We start from the raw sequence: 21,740 nt of genomic DNA, 5'->3' as shown, positions 1-21,740 counted from the left end.
AACCAGACCTTCTGTCAATCAAGGCAGGGGGCGTGGCCTAGCTGTCAATCACGACAGGGGGCGTGGCCTAGCTGTCAATCAAGGTTCAGTATGATTGTCTTTTCACATCTCAGAAATCAATACAGTGCTAAAGATATACAGATATATGTGGCTCCAATTGCACATAAAGGGGCTGCTTTCTGTTATTGTATCCAATGTGGAACAAAAATACCCCCAGTACGTTTGTAATGGATGTGAAATGTAACTTTGGAGACCAAAATCCATTTTTGTTTCTTTTCCTTTTTTACCAGACTAAATTTGTTTATTTCTGCTGTAAAGTTTGACATTTTAACATAACGTTAATTAGTTAGTTAATTAGTTAATATTTATTACAGTCAATCGCAAGCATAAAAATCAACAAACAAAATAAACATTTACAGGTTTTTTCCTGGTCAACATTGTGATTATTTTGACTGAAAAGGTCTGGGCTTGAAGCATAAAGATTATCTTACCCTTTTAACATAATACAATATACAAAAAGAACAAATGAAGTATCATGAGGTTACACAAAATAATAATAATAATAGCAATAATAATAAAAATATTAATTATTATTATTATTATTATTATTAATTAATAATAGCTGTAATAACTGTAATAATAGTAATAATAATATTAATAATAATAATAGCTGTAATACCTGTAATAATAGTAATAACAATAATGATGATAATAATAATAATAATAATAATATTAATAATAATAATAGCTGTAATACCTGTAATAATAGTAATAGTAATAATAATGACAATAATAATGATAGCTCTGAAAACAGAAAGTGAAAAGATGCTAAAGAAACCGACAAAACCAATTTAGGTTGTCATTTCACCTCATAAAGGTTAAAGGAGATGAACTAGTTGGATCCAGTTTGAAATTGTCAGTGCTTTTATTCTGAAATGGACCGGATGTAGGTGTTTTTGTTTCCGGTTCCAGTCCTCGAAGCGGAAGTGGTTCGGACGGAGTTTGACAGCAGCTCCGTCTCTGCTCCGACGGTGTGGATTCTTTTAAACCGAAAGGTGACCCCAGATTTCCAGGATGGCTCAGGAAAACATCTTCCTCTTCGTCCCCAACCTGATCGGTGAGTTTAGTTTAGTTTAGTTTAGCTCCGGTTCCGGTCCCGGTTCCGGTGCTGGTACCTGCTGCCCCGAGAGGATCCACTTCTCTCCGGGGTTTACAGGACTGTCTCAGAAAATTAGAATATTGTGATAAAGTTCTTTATTTTCTGTAATGCAATTAAAAAAACAAAAATGTCATACATTCTGGATTCATTACAAATCAACTGAAATATTGCAAGCCTTTTATTATTTTAATATTGCTGATCATCAATCAATCATCAATCAATTACTTTATTTGTCCCCAAGGGGGCGATTAGTTTCGCGACAGGAGAAGCACACAATGGTAAATATACATAAAATATACATAATAAATTACAATAGTAGTAAAGACCTAAGCTTCACCCACTACCTTTTCCTTCCGGCATTTAAAAGAACAATAGGAGGAACAAAGGAGTGTTTGTATCTGTTAGTCTTTGCTAAAGGGAGTGTAAGCAGTAACTGATGTAGAAACTGAAACTGTTTATTTAGGGATGTGAGAATCAGACAACATGGAGTTTCTTGATCAGCTGTTTGTTATAAAGATCTTGTAAAGTTTGTTGAGCCGATGATTTTACTGCTTAGACTGACAACCTTATTGAGCAAGTTTCTGTCTTTGACTTTTAAAGATTGAAACCTGAGTGTAATGGTTTGTATTGTTTTGTTGTCGTGTTTGTTTTAAGTGGGGTTTTCCCACCGTTTGTCTGTTTTGTTTTGTTTTCGTTGTGTTTTGAGGGTATACATTTGGATATCATTTTGGTTCTTTAACAGACCAGCCCCAACTTAGGATAAGAAAGTAATGACATTAAGTGTTTCCCACTTTTTTTTTTTTTTTTTAAGTCCCCTTCATCAAGAAGTAGGTAGGAATTAGGGCTGTTCGATTAATCGATTTTAAATCGAACGTGAAAATCGTAAAATCGATTTTTCACTTTAATTTTTTTTTTTTTTTTTTTTTTTTTTTTTAATTTACCTTGTCTGCACACATATTAATGATTGATACCATATTAATGATTGATGGAAATACCTCTCAATACCTGCGACAAGTGCCCCATGGGAGAGGCTCTTTAGTGTAGGAGGGGGCGTGGTAACCATGGTGATAAACTAACATGCCACCGCTAGACCGGCTTGTGTTCCAGCAAAAAACTTGCAAATGTGAATATCAAATGTAATGAGTGACATTACACACCTCTACCTCCTTCATGGGTTGATTATTATTTAGCATGCAAAGACCCAGTTTAGTTCAATTAGAAAATGTCTTGTTTTATTTAATTGGAAATATAACTTACTGTATGTTTGTAAGTGCTGATTTGCTGATTTCTTTTTTTGCAGAGTTTTGCACTTTATTCATTCATTTTTGGTTTAATAAGAGCAAAGTTTGCACTTAAAGCCCAATGGGGCAAATGTTCAATAAAAAAAACTGCATATTTGAAATCATTTCTTTGCCTTTTGTCAATTCACAAAATAATCGTAATCGAAAATCGGATTTTGAGAGAAAAAAATCGAGATTTTATTTTTGGGCAAAATCGAACAGCCCTAGTAGGAATATGATTTAACTTTTTAATTATTATTTCAGAGTCATTGATATGACATATAGGGTAGTACTATCTGGTATTCTCAATTAGTGCATTGAGTAGAATTTTTGGTTAGTATATTTGGCATGATTAGAGCACTATGAAATATGTTTTGGTATGTATGGACTTTGACTTTTTTTTTTTTTTTTTTTTGGAAATTGAGTTGTGGGGGTTTGTGTTCTATGTATCTAAGGTTTACCCCTCTTTTTGTGGCTGAAAATATAAAAAAAAAAAAAAAAGATTGAAACCAACAAATGAAAGAAAAAGTGATGACAGATTTGATGAAAGAACGATAAACATAGACATCAGGGAAGAATCCACCTGGGATTTAGAAAGTTTTCAGAGACAGAAAAGGTGCTGTTCTGGCTTTTCTTATTTAGCGAGTCTGAATTTTTTCCAAATGACAGTTTGTTGTCAATAATAGTGCCTAAATATTTATAAGACTCAACTATTTCAACGTCTTCACCCTCAGTCACTTTTCTTACAGGAGAAGCTGCAGCGTCTGAAATCAATACACATATCCTTCGTCTTAAAAATATTCAAAGATAAAAAAGATTCCTCACACCATTTTCAATAGTAGTAGTATTCAAACACAGGACCGTATGAAGTCTCAGTACTACGGTTTTCAGCAGGATCACTAGAACAGTGTCATCTGCAAACTTCAGTATGTGACAGTTTTCTAAAGTGCTACAGCAGTGGTTTGTATCCAGTATAACAGAGGAGAAGTTTAGCCAGTAGATGTTACGGATAAGTCAGAGAGCTGCACGTTTACTCTGACTCTTTGAGTTCTACAAGTCAGAAAGTCTAAGATCCAGCCAACAATACTGACTTTCAGACCAAAGTTGTTTCTCATCGTTTACAGTTTAAGAAAACTCAAATATCCTATCTCAAAAAATTAGAATATTCTGGGAATCTTAATCTTAAACTGTAAACCATGATCAGCAATATTTAAATATTAAAAGGCTTGCAATATTTCAGTTGATTTGTAATGAATTCAGAATGTATGACATTTTAGTTTTTTTAATTGCATTACAGAAAATAAAGAACTTTATCACAATATTCTAATTTTCAGAGACAGTCCTGTAAACTTATTAAGTTTACATAAAGCCCTTTAGTTGGGGCAGATCTACTGTGATTTTTAGATATTTTAATTTTAATACTAATGGTTTGATCAAAGTTTCTCCACCCTGAGATTTTTTTTCTTTTTTTTTAAATTGAACACAATTTATAAACAAAAACAGACATTTATACAAACTGCTTGTGGAAGAAATACAATATAAGAAAATAAAACATTATGGGAGGTATCATGAACAAGAGACATACACACAAACAATAAGGTAAACATAAAGTTAATAACAAAAAACAGTAAGGCATTTTAAGGCAAATAGCATCGACATTTCAGAAAGAGATTAAAATAAAAGATACTTTGATATATCAGCTAATAATTTTTCTTATTTGACTTTATTTTTTTTATAGAGACAAAAAAACATTGGAAAAAGAGCTTCATTTTTCTCCACTTCCAACAGTCTAGGATATGATATTTATATCCAGTGGAAGAATGACATTAACTGAGAGAGACACTGATTTGTCGGTTCCTCCTGAGACCGTCCTGTACGCTGAAGTTCAGCTCCCCGGGGGAAAAGTGGAACCGAATCCATTTAAATGAATAAAGGGCAGAAATCCCACCAGGTATTTCTTTTAAATGCCGTTTTTGCTGCTCCAATACCGGTCAGGTTTGGGTTTAAAAATACGGGGAATTTTCCGCCAAACGAGGTCCAGTTTCTTACACTATAAAACAGATTTACGAGAAATGTAAAATAACTACCTGTCAACCACTTACAAACCACAATTATGAGCTCAGAATCTGATAGTTCCACCTTTGTTGACTCTGAAATGTTGTGGACATTCCTGTGTGAAGTGTAATTCCATGTGTAATTCCTCTAATCTACACGTTCAAAAGCAAATACAAAGATAAGATTTTTGCCAAATACAGGGAGGAGGAGACATGAGGTGGTGATGGTGTGGGGATTCAGCATAATATACGTATATAAAATGGTATATATTATAATGATTGTGTATATATGTTGTATAGGTATATTATTTATAAGTGCTCTGGTATATCATTTATTTATATCATTTAATTATAATGCTCCGGTATAATATTTAGAATGCTCAGGTATAATATTTAGAATACTCAGGTATAATATTTAGAATGCTCCGGTATAATATTTAAAATGCTCCGGTATAATATTTAGAATGCTCCGGTATAATATTTAAAATGCTCAGGTATAATATTTAGAATGCTCCGGTATAATATTTAAAATGCTCCGGTATAATATTTAGAATGCTCAGGTTTAATATTTAGAATGCTCAGGTATAATATTTAGAATGCTCCGGTATAATATTTAGAATGCTCCGGTATAATATTGCAATGAAGTGCTTTCATATTTTTACAATGTAATAACAGGTATATTTTTTGAGAAAGTAAAGCTTGCTTTTATATTTATATTTATTTTTATTTTGTATTCAAGCAAAATTGAAAAAGAAATTTGTATTCTTTTCTGATGTTTAGCGTAATTGTTTTTCTTTCTTTTTTTTTTTTTTTTAAATATTTTTATCCCGTTTTTTCCCCCCATTTTATCACCCAGTGCTCCTACCTAAGTAACAGTTCTGATGCTGATGTTTGCGTCCATGTAGAAACACTGACATCGTCTAAGTGAGTCATTTATGTGTGTGTGTGTGTGTGTGTGTGTGTGTGTGTGTTCAGGCTACGCCCGCGTGGTCCTGGCCCTGCTGTCCTTCTACCTGATGCCCTGCTGTCCGTGGCCGGCCGTCTTCTGCTACCTGCTCAGCGCCCTGCTGGACGCCTTCGACGGCCACGCCGCCCGGGCGCTCAACCAGTGTGGGTATCTGAAACTGCTGATGAACCCGCCTGATCCCAGTGTGACATGCCGCTCCGCCACGGACCGGTGACCAGTACTGGGGATGAGGGGGGACGGCATCCCCCCCTGAAATAAAAACGGTCCAAATCATCCCCCCTGTAAAACTGCCATCCCTCCTTTCCATCCCTTATGTCATTTCATCAATGAATGTGGTTTTACTGCTATTTCAACATTTAGAGTCATCACCAGAAAAATAACACCAGAAAAATAACTTATTTGACACTTTTCATCGGTTTCAAGTAAATTTTCACTTGAAATAAGTAGAAAAATCTGCCAGTGAGACAAGATTTATCTTCTCATTACAAGTAAAAAGAATCTTGTTCAACTGGAAGATTTTTCTACTTATTTCAAGTGAAAATCTACTTGAAACAGGAGAAAATTGTTGTTTTTTCCAGTGATGAGTCTTGTTTTAAGTGTAATGAGATTTTTTTTACTAAAATGAGACATTTTAACTAGAAATAGGACAAATATTCTTGTTAAGATTGTGAGTTTTTGCAGTGATCCATGTTACTTATCCTGTGAAGGACAGAGTCATATTGATAAGTTCAGAAAAGTGTTTTTTATTGTTGTGTTTTGATGTATTTGATGTAAGCCCAGTGGATATTTAAAGCTTACAGAAGGCTGCATTTAACTGCTGCTATGTCATTCCTGCAGTATTTCTGCAGCTGTTTTGGTCACTGCTATTATTTGTAATATATTATATTATTTGTAATCAGCACAAATTATCTGTCCCCATATGATCAAATCCACCACCCCCCCTGATTGTTTTTTACAACTGGAGTACTGCCGCTGACGTGTGGTTTCTCCTCCCAGCCACCAAGTTCGGAGCCATGATGGACATGCTGACGGACCGCTGCGCCACCATGTGTCTGCTGGTGAACCTGTCGCTGCTCTACCCCTCCTACACCTTCCTGTTCCAGCTCAGCATGTGTCTGGACATCGCCAGCCACTGGCTGCACCTGCACAGGTGACCGTCGGCCCCAGCCGGGGCTTCCAGCGGTTTGTTTTAGTCGCTGGATCCTGCCGGGTCCGTCACTCCCACCGTCGCTGGCCGGAGCGGCTTTAGAGACGCTGATCGATGGAATCACTTTGGTCTCAGGAGCGCTCATTTTATTCATCACTGAACGACAGTTCTGGTGGATTCTGGTCGGTTTTGTTCCAGATTCACCACTTTAAATTAAAAAAAAAATTAAAAATTGATGACACAGATGACACAAAACTAAGTCTGATGACACCACCCATGACTCTCAAAAGTTATGGCAGAAAGTAGGAACTATCAAATATGGACCAATCAGATGAAGGGGGGGGGGTGGCACTTTTTGGCGTCTAGCGTCGCCACGGTAACACTTTTGAAAGAGAAAAGTAATGCGTGGTGTCGCAGGGTGGAGACGCACATTTTGGTGTATAACACACCTGGGTGCACGTTACGGTTCGGGCCGCATTAACAGCCGAAGAAATGGCATAAATTTCGCCAAAATTACACGATTAATTCAAAATGGCCGACTTCCTGTTCGGTTTCGGCCGTGGCGCCAACAGACTTTTCTTTAAGTTGTGACATGATACAGGTGTGTAGCGATTTTCGTGCATGTACGTCAAACCATATTGTGGGGCTTGAGGGACAAAGTTTTCTAGGGGGCGCTGTTGAGCCATTAGGCCACGCCCATTAATGCAAACCATAAAATATCACATTTTACGTCAGGCCTGATTTGGTGCAAAATTTGGTGACTTTTGGGGCACGTTTAGGGGGAAAAAAGGCCCTCCTTTCCTCGGAAGAAAAACAAGGATAACAAAAACTCCTACAGATACAACAGGGCCATCACACTGTAAGTGCTCGGGCCCTAAATAAAACAGCTCCTCCATCAGGATTACATCACCGTTTACAATTACTTCACTCAGACATCCATAGTTTGAAGGTTCGGTCAAAGGAACTGGTGGCGATCAGCCTCCCGTCAGGTGACACGTCCACACCCAGGACCTTCCCCTCGTCCCGCCAGCGTCTTCAGATCATCCATCGGTCCTTCACGTGTTGTCGTAGGCGGCAGTGAGCAGGAAGTGACCGTCTGTGGGTAACGGACAGCAGGTTCTGGTGGGTGGGGACTGTGTACAGCCACTTCCTGTTGCGTAGTTCCCAGACCCTACAAGTGTTGGGTGGGGGTGAATGGGGTGAATGGGGCGATGGAGGGATGGAGGACATCTGTCAGGTGTGAAGGGGCGAGGTTGTTTAGGGCTTTGTAGGTGGTGAGGAGGATCTTGAAAAGTATGCGTTGTTTACGGGAAGCTAGTGAAGTTGACGGAGGATGGTGTGATGTGTCCTCTGGGGGGGGTTGGGTGTGATGTGTCCTCTGGGGGGGGTTGGGTGTGATGTGTCCTCTGGGGGGGTTGGGTGTGATGTGTCCTCTGGGGGGGGTTGGGTGTGATGTGTCCTCTGGGGGGGTTGGGTGTGATGTGTCCTCTGGGGGGGGTTGGGTGTGATGTGTCCTCTGGGGGGGGTTGGGTGTGATGTGTCCTCTGGGGGGGTTGGGTGTGATGTGTCCTCTGGGGGGGGTTGGGTGTGATGTGTCCTCTGGGGGGGTTGGGTGTGATGTGTCCTCTGGGGGGGGTTGGGTGTGATGTGTCCTCTGGGGGGGGTTGGGTGTGATGTGTCCTCTGGGGGGGTTGGGTGTGATGTGTCCTCTGGGGGGGTTGGGTGTGATGTGTCCTCTGGGGGGGGTTGGGTGTGATGTGTCCTCTGGGGGGGTTGGGTGAGCAGTCGGCCTGCAGAGTTTTGAACATATTACAGTTGTTGAAGAACAGTGGAGGGGAGAAGATACAGGATGCTATTGCGGTAGTTGAGTCTGGAGGTGATGAAGTCATGGATTAGTGTTTGAGCGGCTGAGGAGGAGAGGGCGGGTGAAGGCGTGCTAAGTTCTGGAGGTGGAAGAAAGAGGTTTTGGTGATTACCATCACGCCCGCCAATAGGGGGGGACAAAAGGGTCTGTTGTCCCGGGCCCAGGGTAGGGGGGGGCTCAGAACTGGAAAAAAAAAAATATTTATATTTTTTTTTTGTCATTAAATTATGGAATCATTTTTCAAAAAATATGTAGTATTTGAGTTACATAAAAGCTTATTATTGGTTTTCTTCCTAATTGTCCTTGTGGTCAAGAACCCCAACACTAAAATGTTTCGGCCGTTGATCAAAATGTGATGTTATCATTTAATTCAACCATTAGAATGGTCAAAATGTCCGGTCAGCACAAGTCCGGTGCTCAGAAAAGAAGAGAAAAGACAAGAAGAGAAGAAGAAAATAGAGGCCTCAGAGATTCTCTACACAAATATTTTAAAAAGGTGGTGACGGTGAAGCTGGAATTAATAAAGTCAGCGTAGAGCAAGGTAAGAAACAGTTACAACGTTTACCAACCTTGTAACTTAACCTAACTGGCTAGCTCTAATGCTAACGTCCATTAGCTTGTATAAAAACCTGAAGAGCAGAGGAAGAGGAGAGGAAGAGGAGAAGGAGAGATCCGGGTGCAGGGCGGCCCATCTTAGATTATTTTGTCCGGGGCCCCGGCAGGACTGTCAGCTGGCCTGAGTACCATACATATACCATGTATTACTGGAGTCACTGTCATCACCTCTTGGAGTGCAGGGGGAAGTCATGAGGACCTTCTACAACACTGTGGTGGCGTCAGCCGTCTATGGTGTGGGGGCTGCTGGTAGAAGCATCTGGGCGGCTGACGGGCAGATACTGATCAAGAAGCTCTGTCCTGGGATTCCTCCTTGACCCGGTGGAGGAGGGAGGAAGTACATATAACTACCGTATTTTCCGCACTATAAGGCTAAAACACCTAAAAGCCTTTAATTTTCTCAGAAACCGGCAGTGCGCCTTATATATGATCATTACGGTAATTTCTGTTACTGTAGTCGGGGGGATTGTGGGTAATGTAGTTGGTGTCGCCGAAGTAACGGCGCTAAAAACATCAGGAATCGTCACAGACGTTCAAGACAACAGCAGCGACGCTGACTCGTATAATGGAGACTTTGACGAGACGGAGCAAAGCTGGTTTTTATTTTGTTAATAAAGTTTGACATACGGTACTTTTATTCTTGTTTTTTTTTTTTTTGCATTTGCTGTAGGATTTTGTAGCATTTCCTGCAGCAGCTCCATCAGTAGATACGTAACTCAACCCCAGCCGCTATAGTACGGTATTTTACCGTATATATAGCCTTAGAATGCGGTGCGCCTTATATATGGTCAACGTTTTAAAATACGTAATTCATTGAAGGTGCGCCTTATAGTGCGGAAAATACGGTATATAAATATCAGGAAACTCGATTTGTGGACAAATATTAATGTCTGGTTCTTGGGGTAACTGTACGGGTCACTGTCAAGTCCAACTGCCTTTAATCTAAGCTGATAATCGACTGTTATCCCGTCTTCTCCACTAGTTGCAGATGTTTTTACCACCAGTGAGAGTAAGAGGGTCCAGTGGTAAAGTGATGTCAATACAAACCCTCTTTAACTCCAGACGTCTTTAAACGGCGAGTCGGGGAGGAGATTAAATACAGCAGTAATCTAATCTGGGAGGATTCTGAATCATATTACTTTAAATAAAAATAGAGTTAATTTGTCAGGAATGAAAGTACGACAGGGTCACAAGATGAGAAGGAGGGACTGGGAGGACGAGTGACGGCGACAAACGTGACTCTGTGAGCGTCACGTCGTGATGGATAACTGATTCAGTCTGAGTTTCACCGTGTCCTGAGTGCATGTGACGCGAGCGAGAGTCAGCGTCAAAAACAATTCCATTGCTTTATTTTCTATTGGACTGTCCTAACTGGCTGCAGCGACGCAGCGCGACGTTTTGAGCTGGACTTTTGTCGGACGCCCTGCTTCTATTTTCTTCCTGTCGCTCGTGTTGAAAGCCGGTTGAAAGTTCTGTAGGAAACAGTCATTTCAATACAAGAACCTCAATAAAGTGGCAGCTGCTGGAGGGAGATGGACAGGGAGCTGGAAGGTTCTGATAAGATAATAAGATAATATATAATAATAGGATAATATTTCTTTCTGCCTTTTTATTGAGGTTTTTGTAGTGAAATGAGGAGGAATCATAGAGATAACTTCTCATTTCAACTAACTGGATCAGCCGTTCCTCATCCATGACCGAGGAAGAAAATAGAAGAACATTTAAATATCACAATATCAAGCTTGTTTTCTGTTTAGAAAGTACAAACGTAGGAAGATTACTAGTGTTGTCCCGATCGATCGGGTGGCCGATCGATCGGGCCCGATCACGTCATTTTCAAAAGATCGGGATCGGCCAAAAAAGTATCGGGACATACTGTTATGGCTCGGCCGGCTGGTTTCCGACTCCGCGACCCGGTAGCGCTGGGAGCGCGGAGTCGGCGCAGCGGCCAGAAGAGCCGGGCGGCTCTGCTCTGAGCCCCAGCTGCAGCTCAGAGCGGCTCCAGCAGCTCCAGGCCAGTTCGTCTTATTTGTTTGCTTATTGCTCTGTGCCTATGTTTTAACATATATTAATTATTTAATCATTTTATAATTGCATTTAACAATACAGACAGTTGATGTGTGTTTATTGTAAGATTTTGGGCAGCGCCGGCGGCTGAAGAATCGTTTGTGCTGGTGGGGAAGGAAGCGTGGCTAACAGAGAGCTAACAGCAGCTAGGCTACGCTCAGATAAACGGTCTGAAAGTTTTAAAAACAAAGAAAAGCTGTCGGAGAAAAGTGACTGTAGTGTTATGTAAATGATTATCCGTCACTCGTAAATCATCTTTTGGTCCACTTTATTGACTCGGTAACAACACAGAGATGACGGACTGCTATTTTGCAGGCTGGTGTTACGGTCTAAAGGGTCCGTGTCTGAACAACCACAATTGGTTCCTACGCTCTGCGTGACATCAGCACAACACAGTGACAGAAAACTATAACAGCCACAATGAATATCTGCTGCTATTCATTTCATGCTGTTGAGAATTCTGCACTACGGTTAAGCCAAAATGTATTTTCATTTTCTTATTGATTGTGAGTTTGACTGGATGTCATTCAACTTTTAAACCTCGTAAGTAAACTACCTCCTTTTGAAGTGAAATTGATTTATTTTTGTTATTTTACTATTCTGAACTTTTTGTTTTAGTTTACAATTTCATGTTTCTACATTTTGTGGCACCAGAGCTGATAAGCTTTGTTTTGATCCAATGATGCAGTCAGTGAAAAAACAAAAATATGTCCATGTTGGAGAGAATGGACAATACAGTTTTTTACTTAATTTACTTTACTTTTTTTTACTTTACTTTTTTACTTAATTCTTTGCCAAAATGTATCTGATTGGGAAAAAGTATCGGAAATGTATCGGGAGCCAAAAAAAGTGATCGGATCGGGAAAAATCGGGATCGGCAGATACTCAAACTCAAGTGATCGGGATCGGATCGGGAGCTAAAAAATCCTGATCGGGACAACCCTAAAGATTACAGGTTACAAGAGTTATTTTAGGAGTTTCTTTCAGGAGTGCACGGGCGGGTAGTGCGGTGAATAAAGGCTGATTTATGGTTCCGTGTAAAATCGACGGCGTAGGTTACGCGGCGTCGCACACAGTTCGGTGTGTCGCCGCGTAGCCTACGCCGTAGGGTCTGCGTTGGTGTAACGCAGAACCATAAATCAGCTTTTTAAAAAGCGAGTTTCAGCTGTCAATCAAAATAACGTGGGGGCCAATAACGCGTTCAGTGTTGGACAGAGAGCGTCTGATGCCACGCAGTGCGACGCGACAGTCGGACGCTCACGTGCAGTTAGGACGGGCTGTTAGAGGTGATTGATCATCTGTGGGATGTAAAGACTCTAAACTCAGTCTGTCGTCTTCCTCAGCTCCACCATCAAGGGCTCCAGCAGTCACAAGAGCATCGACCTGTCGGGGAACCCCGTCCTCCGGATCTACTACACGTCCAAGGTGGGACTGGGATCCTCACGTGAGAGCTGCTGTTAGTGTGAACCTGCAGGTAAAGTCTGTGTTTCTGTGTGTGTGTGTTTCTGCTGCAGCCGGTGCTGTTCCTGATGTGTGCCGGGAACGAGCTTTTCTTCTGCCTGCTGTACCTGCTGCACCACATCCCCGAGCCCGCCGGTAAGCCCCGCCCCCTCCCCACCGCCAATCAATGAATGGATGAATGAATGAATGAAGGAATGAATGAATGAATGAATGAATGAATGAATGAATGAAGTTTATTCAGTCAGGACAACACAAAACACAACACCAACAAACATTGTGCACAGCCTTAACATTTCATACCAAACCAATAACCATGTGTTGAACAAAGACTGAAGAGGCTGAAGCTGCTGCTGAAAAAAGTCTGTCCTTTATTAACAACTTTCCTTTTGTGGCGACTTTAGAGAACCAAAAAGAGAATAGAAACGCAAAGAATCATTAACCCTTTACTGTGTTTGGGTCAAAATGACCTAATTCTCCTGCTCCTTCTTTCCTCCTGCTCCTTCCTTCCTTCCTTCCTTCCTTCCTTCCTTCCTTCCTTCCTTCCTTCTTTCCTCCTGCTCCTTCCTTCCTTCCTTCCTTCTTTCCTCCTGCTCTCTCCTTCCTTCCTTCCTTCCTTCCTTCCTTCCTTCCTTCCTTCCTTCTTTCCTTCCTTCCTTCCTTCCTTCCTTCCTTCTTTTTTCCCTTCCTTCCTTCTTTCCTTCCTTCCTTCCTTCCTTCTGCTCTCTCCTTCCTTCCTTCCTTCCTTCCTTCCTTCCTTCCTTCCTTCTTTTTTCCCTTCCTTCCTTCTTTTCTCCCTTCCTTCCTTCCTTCTTTTCTCCCTTCCTTCCTTCCTTCCTTCTTTTTTCCCTTCCTTCCTTCTTTCCTTCCTTCCTTCCTTCCTTCTGCTCTCTCCTTCCTTCCTTCCTTCCTTCCTTCCTTCCTTCCTTCCTTCTTTTTTCCCTTCCTTCCTTCTTTTCTCCCTTCCTTCCTTCCTTCCTTCCTTCCTTCCTTCCTTCCTTCTTTTTTCCCTTCCTTCCTTCCTTCCTTCCTTCCTTCCTTCCTTCCTTCCTTCCTTCCTTCCTTCCTTCTTTCCTCCTGCTCTCTCCTTCCTTCCTTCCTTCCTTCTTTCCTTCCTTCCTTCCTTCCTTCCTTCCTTCCTTCCTTCCTTCCTTCCTTCCTTCCTTCCTTCTTTCCTTCTTTCCTTCCTTCCTTCCTTCTTTCCTTCTTTCCTTCCTTCCTTCCTTCCTTCCTTCTTTCCTCCTGCTCTCTCCTTCCTTCCTTCCTTCCTTCCTTCCTTCCTTCCTTCCTTCTTTCCTTCCTTCCTTCTTTCCTTCCTTCCTTCCTTCCTTCCTTCTTTTCTCCCTTCCTTCCTTCCTTCCTTCTTTTTTCCCTTCCTTCCTTCTTTCCTTCCTTCCTTCCTTCCTTCTGCTCTCTCCTTCCTTCCTTCCTTCTTTTCTCCCTTCCTTCCTTCCTTCCTTCCTTCCTTCTTTTTTCCCTTCCTTCCTTCTTTTCTCCCTTCCTTCCTTCCTTCCTTCCTTCCTTCCTTCCTTCCTTCCTTCCTTCCTTCCTTCTTTTTTCCCTTCCTTCCTTCCTTCCTTCCTTCCTTCCTTCCTTCCTTCCTTCCTTCTTTCCTCCTGCTCTCTCCTTCCTTCCTTCCTTCCTTCCTTCCTTCCTTCCTTCCTTCCTTCCTTCTTTTTTCCCTTCCTTCCTTCCTTCCTTCCTTCCTTCCTTCCTTCTTTCCTCCTGCTCTCTCCTTCCTTCCTTCCTTCCTTCCTTCCTTCCTTCCTTCCTTCCTTCCTTGACCTGAAAACAGGGTTAACAGATAGTCAATTGCACTTATAAGCTTCAAAAATAGCTTTACAAACCATTTGACATGTTTTTAATGTACGTTGGCTCATTCCAGAATTTAACTTTAACTCCAGTAATGGAGACACATCGTCTCCTTTTCAGACCTTTTTTAGCTTTTTGTTCAGTAAAATTGCAGACAGGTCTAAGATTATACAGAGTTTCCTGAATTGAAAAAAAACCTCGGTATTGAGTCAGGGAGTGTTTTTGATTTTGCTCTGAACATAATTTGCATGATTTTATAATAAAACAAACCTTATACCTTCACACAGCCTTTAAAGCACTGAATAAAAAAAACTAGTGATGCATCGAGTGTTCGGTAACTGAAATTGTTCTGCTGAAAATAGCAAAAAAACACTTTCTGTGGAAAAAAACAAACATAACATAACGGCGTGTTTAGATGACGCAAAAGAAGTGGATAAAACAAAATAAAGAAAAAGAAAATCAATCCCTTTCCCATATCAATACTTGTATGGGAAAGGGATTGATTTTCTTTTTCTTTATTTTGTTTTATCCACTTCTTTTGCACTTTTTTTACAATGCACTTTAATGCATTAAATTCATTTTGTTTTCAAGGCCTATGTTACAATTTTTCAGCAGTCAGTTATAGTTTTTTTTTTTTTTATTTATTTCAAGTTATTTTGCCTTGTTGGTATAATGTCAGCTGGAATACTTAAAAATGTGGGGAAAATAAAAAATGTTAAGTTGTTCATGTTCAATAAATATTTCTACCTAATTTCTAATTTTGTAAAAGATTTTTTTCTTTGAAAAGCCTAAAGCACATTTATTTGATTTATGCAATGGTGAAAAAATTGGCAAAATAAATGGAAAAAACTGCAAAGAACCATGTTCGGTATTCGGCAAAGTGTTTATTATTATTTTCGGTTTCGGCCACAAATTTTAATTTCGGTGCATCACTAAAAAAAACAAACAAAGTTATACTTTTACTCTAATTGTTGTTGAAGCTTTTATTGTGAAAGCGCTCCATAATCCCGGCTCCGGGCGAGTGATTTGATTTGCAGCAGCTAAAATCAGAGCCGTTGTGAGCGCGCTCAGAGCAGCTGGAGGACAGAAATAGACGCAGCAGATGAGAAAGAGGTGACCCGGAAAATCCGAGTCCATGTTTGGCCGGGAGGACGGAGGCTGGAGACGCTGGAGACGCAGCAGCGCTGGAGACGCTGGAGACGCTGGAGACGCTGGAGACGCTGGAGACGCAGGAGACGCTGGAGACGCTGCAGCGCTGGAGACGCTGGAGACGCTGGAGACGCTGGAGACGCTGGAGACGCTGGAGACGCTGGAGACGCTGGAGACACTGGAGACGCAGCAGCGCTGGAGACGCTGGAGACGCTGGAGACGCTGGAGACGCTGGAGACGCTGGAGACGCTGGAGACGCTGGAGACGCTGGAGACGCAGGAGACGCTGGAGACGCTGGAGACGCTGGAGACGCTGGAGACGCAGCAGCGCTGGAGACGCTGGAGACGCTGGAGACGCTGGAGACGCTGGAGACGCTGGAGACGCTGGAGACGCAGGAGACGCTGGAGACGCTGGACACGCAGCAGCGCTGCACGGCCTGCTCCACATTTATCTGACGATGTGTTCACTAGAAACTCCCAGAACGTTGAGATTCCCCTCAGACTGTGAGAGATGAAGCTGAAAAGTCCGTCTGCAGGACATGTAGAAGTAAAACCGGATCAAATCGGTGTTCAGCTTTTCATCTAGAAGCTTTAAATCCGGGTCGTCCGGGTGTGTGACCGTGACGTGACCTTTGACACGGGTCCTTAAAAAGTCTTCAATTCCATTTTTGCTAAAATAAGGCCTTTAAATGTCTTAATTTGTGTTAAAACTCCATCCAAGGGTCTTTATTTTAGCCTGAAAAATATATATTTGGGCTGCTTTTCCTGGTTTTTACAAAATATTTGGGAGAAAAAGTTTCCATTATGGCAGAGAAAAGTAGAAACTTACACAATAAACTCACTGATATTTTATCTGCTTTAATCTACTCAATTTAATTGTAGTTTTTGTTTGGAGCCTGAACTTTTTTGGGGCTATTTAGTGATGTTTTGAAGCTTGAAATGTATTATGCATTTTGGTTTTTCATTATTTTGGAGGGTTTTCCATTGAGTTTGGGCTGGAACCTGTCAGATCTGGCAACCTCGACCTCAGCGCTGGATTTCTTAGTGACTTGTCTTAAATGTTTTCTTTGAAAATGGTATTCAAAAGTCTTAAATTTACCTCAGTCAACCCTGTAGCTGTAACATCACATGTGTGTGTTGTGTGCAGGCTGGCTGTACTGGCTGCAGGGACTCTGCGGGATCATCTGTCTGCTGAAGTCCAGCATCAGCGCCGTGCACTTGGTCACCGCCTCCCAGAACATGGCGGCCATGGACGCCGCCGAGCGGGACGCCTCGGCCAAGAAGGAGTGAGAGCCGGGACGGCGGTGGCCCGGTGGCGGCCCGGCTGAGGCTCGGTGGAGGCCGGGACGGCGCCGGCCACGACGGCAGCAGCGTTTGTGTGTGTGTGTTCTCTGGAGGGCAGTGGACGACCGTCGACCAAGACTAAAATACGGTTTCTGACCAAATATGGAAACTTAGGAAAATTCCAACAGCGACGTGTTAGTTTAAAAGGACCGGGTCGGACCTGGTCTGGTCTCCGAGCTGGTTCGGACCCGGTTTCAGGACCAGGACCAGGACCAGGACCAGAACCGGGGCCGGGGCTGCTGCTGTGACGGACATCGTCTCTTCTTGTGGTTCCGTTGACGCTCCGACGCAGCAGCAGCCTCGTCTCCACCTTCTCTCCTGCAGAGGAAACGTACGGTGGCCGAGACCCGCCATTGCTGCAAATAAAAGTAACGCTGCAAATAAAAATAAACGCTGCAAATAAAAGAAACGCCGCTGCAAATAAAACGACGCAAATAAAAAAGCCACAACGGAAGTGAATTACCGGGGACTATTTTTGCTGATGCACCGGTGTTTTTTTACGTGAGAGAAGTCCCTGAACACCACACACAGCTTCAACTTCACATTCATACAAATAACTATTGTTACCCACGCTTTAGATTATTTTGGCATTATTATTAATGATAAAAACAACAAAAACAACAACACCTCTCATAAAAACACCGGTGCATCGGCAAAAACAGTCCCCGGTAATTCACTTCCGTTGTGGCTTTTTTATTTGCATTGCATTTATTTTTTATTTTATTCGCAGCGGGGTTTCTTTATATTTTCAGCGTTTCTTTTATTTGCAGCGGTGTTTGTTTCTGTTTGCAGCGTTACTTTTATTCAGCAATGGCGGGTCTCAGCCACCGTAGAAACAGGACACGTCACCAAAACGGCGTTAAAAACGTCCAAAAATAAAAGATTCCTTAAAGCCTCTCAGAGTCGCAGTGCCACTCCTGACCACACGGGGCGCTGCTGTCGTTGGCGGAGCGGATCGCCCCCGTGTGGTCAGACCTGGTACTTCTACAGGGATTTCAGTATAAAACCAGTCGCACAAAACAAACTTCCTCTTTACTTAAACTATAGGAATTCCTTCATGAGTCAAACTGTCGCACGAAACACCTGATCGAGCAGTTTTAATGACATTGTGACCGGATTTACATCAGGTACGTTTTCTTTGTTATTTTTTTCCTAAAACTAAATTACAATCAAAACGGAACTTTGCTAGAACGGGGACAATAAACCAGAATACTGTATTTAGAAGTAAAATGTGCAGTCACTCCTTAGAAGTGTAGCGGCGACACTGCAGCAGCGTTGCCACGGCAACGGCAGCGTTGCCACGGGAACGGCAGCGGCGTTGCCACACGGCAGCGGCGCAGCAGCGTTGCAAAGGCGGCGGCGTTGCCACGGCAGGGTTGCCACGGCAGGGTTGCCACGGCAGGGTTGCCACAGCAACGGCAGCGGCAACGGCAGCGGCAACGGCGCGGCAGCGGCAACGGCGCAGCAGCGTTGCAACGGCAGCGGCGTTGCCACAGCAACGGCAGCGGCGCAGCAGCGTTGCAAAGGCGGCGGCGTTGCCACGGCAGGGTTGCCACGGCAGGGTTGCCACAGCAACGGCAGCGGCAACGGCGCAGCAGCGTTGCCACGGCAGCGTTGCCACGGCAGCGTTGCCACGGCAGCGTTGCCGTGGCAGCGGCGTTGCCGTGGCAGCGGCGTTGCCACGGCAGCAGCGTTGCCACGGCAGCGTTGCCACGGCAGCGTGGCCACGGCAGCGTGGCGACGGCAGCGGCGACGGCAGCGGCGTTGCCACAGCAGCGATACCACGGCAGCGGCGTTGCCACAGTAGCGTTGCAGCGGCAGCGTTGCCGCAGCAACGGCAGCGGCGATGCCACAGCGGCAGAGTTGCCGCTGCAACGGCAGCGTTGCCACATTAACGGCAGCGGCGTTGCCACGGCAGCGGCGTTGCCACGGCGGCGGCAGCGGTGATGCTACGGCAGCTAATCTCACAGTAAACCATCAGCTTCATCAGCTGTTGGTCCTTTCACACATCGGCTCCTCGTTTCCCTGAAAACACAAAAGTTTTAATGATCCACGGACGCGGCGTCTTTCCTCCGCTTCACCAGAATCCGTGACGCCATTGCAGAAATCACGACCTCTCTTCCCGCTCTGGGCCGCTCGTCCTCGGCCGGAGGAGAGCGTTTCCATTCCTGGTTTTTAATCCACCGAGGTGAAAATGTCCCGCCGGGGTCGACGAGGAAAGATAGAGACAAGTGGAGGACATTTATTTAAATCCTTATTTAATCTGCTGGCAGCGCTTTGGTGTTTAAGTATTCCTCTTTTGTGTTTCCATCCGAGCCACTGGTGTGTTTTTATCTGATTTCTGTGGGAGATTCCTGCTCGTATTTTTGTTTCTTCTGTAAAAGCTGACGTGTTGTTGGTGCGTTTGGTTAAAAACGTGTTTTTCTGGGACACGAGTGCAGAATCACGCAGATCATAGGAAGTTTAGTCTGTGATGGAGCTTGTTTCCTAGAATGTATTAAACTGAAGTTTATTTGTACGTCAACTTAAAAAAGCCAAGTTTTAAAGTTATATTGAATATAATGTAGTAATTTAAGTATGTGAAGTATATTTTTTATTTGCTCTGTTCAAACGTGTGACGGCAGCATCGACAATAAAGAGACTATGAAAACAAGCGTTTGGTTTTGATTGTGGTAATACCACACCTGACCACAGGGGGCGCAGACATCCTACCTTCATCACAGTGACCTTACAGTTGTATTTTCCAGAAATGATTTAAGAGTCCAGTGTTTTTATTTCGGACTCAGATGTGACATCTCAGATCTGGAGAACGGGGCGTCAGCGGGACGACGAAGAACTAAAAACTCCAGGAAAGAGCTGTCGGCTAAATATGATCAACTACGCTGGTAGTTCGGTATAAATTCATCATTCCACCAATCACGCAAAGTACATTTTGAGTTCTATACATTTTGGGAGCCCGTTTGTAGAAATGATGCTACAGTTTTGAATAATCCACATCAGAGATATTGTAAACTGGATGACGAGGAAGAAAAAGAAGAAAGGGATAACTGTCGTCTGATCTGGGTCTGTGATGTCACAGTCACCTGCAAATCTGAACCACTCCTTCCTGACGCGTTTTCAGAGTTAAGTGGCAACAAGCAAAGCGACATGGTTGGGTAATACACACAGTTTATGATCCAGACATCCAGATATGAACTGAGTTACAAGAGAAAGATAAAAACGTCATATGTCACCTTTAACAAGTGTTTTCTTGTATGAATGTAACAGATCAATGAATGCTTCATGTATAGTAAACAGTACAGACCAAAAGTCTGGGGAACTCTGTAGTTTGACTAGATTTGGTTAAATGCAGAGGAAGAATTTCCCCATTGTGGGATTACTAAAGGAAAAATGTATCTTTATTTTTTATTTCAAGCTTTAGAGTCCCTACGCACTTCAGTTTTACATGAAAGATCTGCATGTTTATTCGTCTGGTTTCACCAGAAGAAAACCGGTGAATAAAATCAAATGTTAATACAAGCTTTTATGATATCATGCATAACGTTTTCCAGCCGGATGTTCAGTACACCGCTCTCAAACAAGAGGTAGGACAGAAAATGCAGCCAGTGGTCGTGGATCCAGCTGTATTTACACTAACAAAGGAGGTGTTTTATTTGTACGTAAACCCCGTTGCTGGAACCAGCTGCCAAATATGTCAGACCTTCAGCCGTATATCCGTTTATTACTTCCTACTTGAGATGTCAACCCAGATAACGGATGAGACCCATCAATGACTGCGTTTTCCAGCATCAATAACCCTTTTAAAACCAGAATATTGGCAATAACCCGGTTTTACACGGCCATGTAAACACCAATAACCCCTTTGAATAACCAGAATTTGCTCATATTCCGGTTTTAAAACCCCAATATGAGCCCTGGGTTACTCCTTTTAAAACCTGAATATTGGGTCATGTAAACTCCAAACGGAATATCCCCATCAAACGGAACAGGAATTTGTTTTCTGCACATGCTCTGTTCACAAGGAATCCTGGTCTTTTGAGTCCAGGAAGTTCTTCTAAACACGGAGAAACAAGACCAGGAGGAGACTAATCACTTCATAAATGTAATGAAGGATATGAACATTTCTGCATTTGTAGACGGTAGAAAGTACCGGGGTAGTGAGATTTACAAGAAGGAGAGAGAAAAGTTGCACAAAGCAGCATTTGTTTTGGATTTGGATACAGGAAGAAGAAGCGGAAATGACGGGAATTGTGTCATGATGTTCTCCGTGCGTCGCTGGTTTGATCCAGATATCCTGAATGATTAATTACCATGTAAACGGAATATTCCCAATGTTTCAGTAACCGGAATATTAGCAATAACCCCAATTTTGACTGCATGTAAACGCAGTCGGTGTTAAAACATCTGTTTCTCTTCATTGTCTTCACCTAACGAAGAGTAAATATCTGAACTATTTTAACAGCCTAGTCATAAAAACAGGAGTTGAACCTGCAAATAGAGAAAAACCACCAGTGTAGAATCTTATAGAAAAACCCTTCAAACCTTTAAACAATTAAATAAAATCCTAACATACATAAGAGGGACCCCCAAAAAAGCTAGAAGTGACCTGGAAATAAAAACGTCGATAATTTATTATTGACGTTCTGCATCCAAAAACACCGTAAGTTCCCAGAACCAGCTCCGCACTACAGGCGATCGGGCCTTTTCCTCTGCAGCTCCGAGGCCGTGGAACTCAGGTTTTTAAGAAAGCTTATAGCTAAATATATGTTTTATATGCTCTGTTTTTAAATATATTTAAAAAAAATGTTCATGTTTTATTTTTCTT

General features: G+C 42.5%; 1 protein-coding gene across 1 annotated transcript; it reads left to right on the top strand.

Annotated features, from left to right (window-relative positions):
* Window positions 1-977: 977 nt before the first annotated feature.
* On the top strand, window positions 978-19,568 carry cdipt (CDP-diacylglycerol--inositol 3-phosphatidyltransferase (phosphatidylinositol synthase)). Its single transcript, XM_061712366.1, has 6 exons — window positions 978-1,117; window positions 5,469-5,603; window positions 6,457-6,610; window positions 12,497-12,578; window positions 12,668-12,749; window positions 16,719-19,568. The coding sequence occupies exons 1-6, from the start codon at window positions 1,075-1,077 to the stop codon at window positions 16,859-16,861; spliced, it is 639 nt and encodes a 212-aa protein (XP_061568350.1). The 5' UTR covers window positions 978-1,074; the 3' UTR covers window positions 16,862-19,568.
* The last annotated feature ends 2,172 nt before the right edge of the window (window positions 19,569-21,740 follow it).

The sequence above is a fragment of the Cololabis saira genome, chromosome 21 (assembly GCF_033807715.1).
Source record: "Cololabis saira isolate AMF1-May2022 chromosome 21, fColSai1.1, whole genome shotgun sequence".
NCBI lineage: Eukaryota > Metazoa > Chordata > Actinopteri > Beloniformes > Belonidae > Cololabis > Cololabis saira.
Note: the sequence above shows the minus strand (reverse complement) of the source record. Positions and strands in the feature narration are given on the sequence as shown.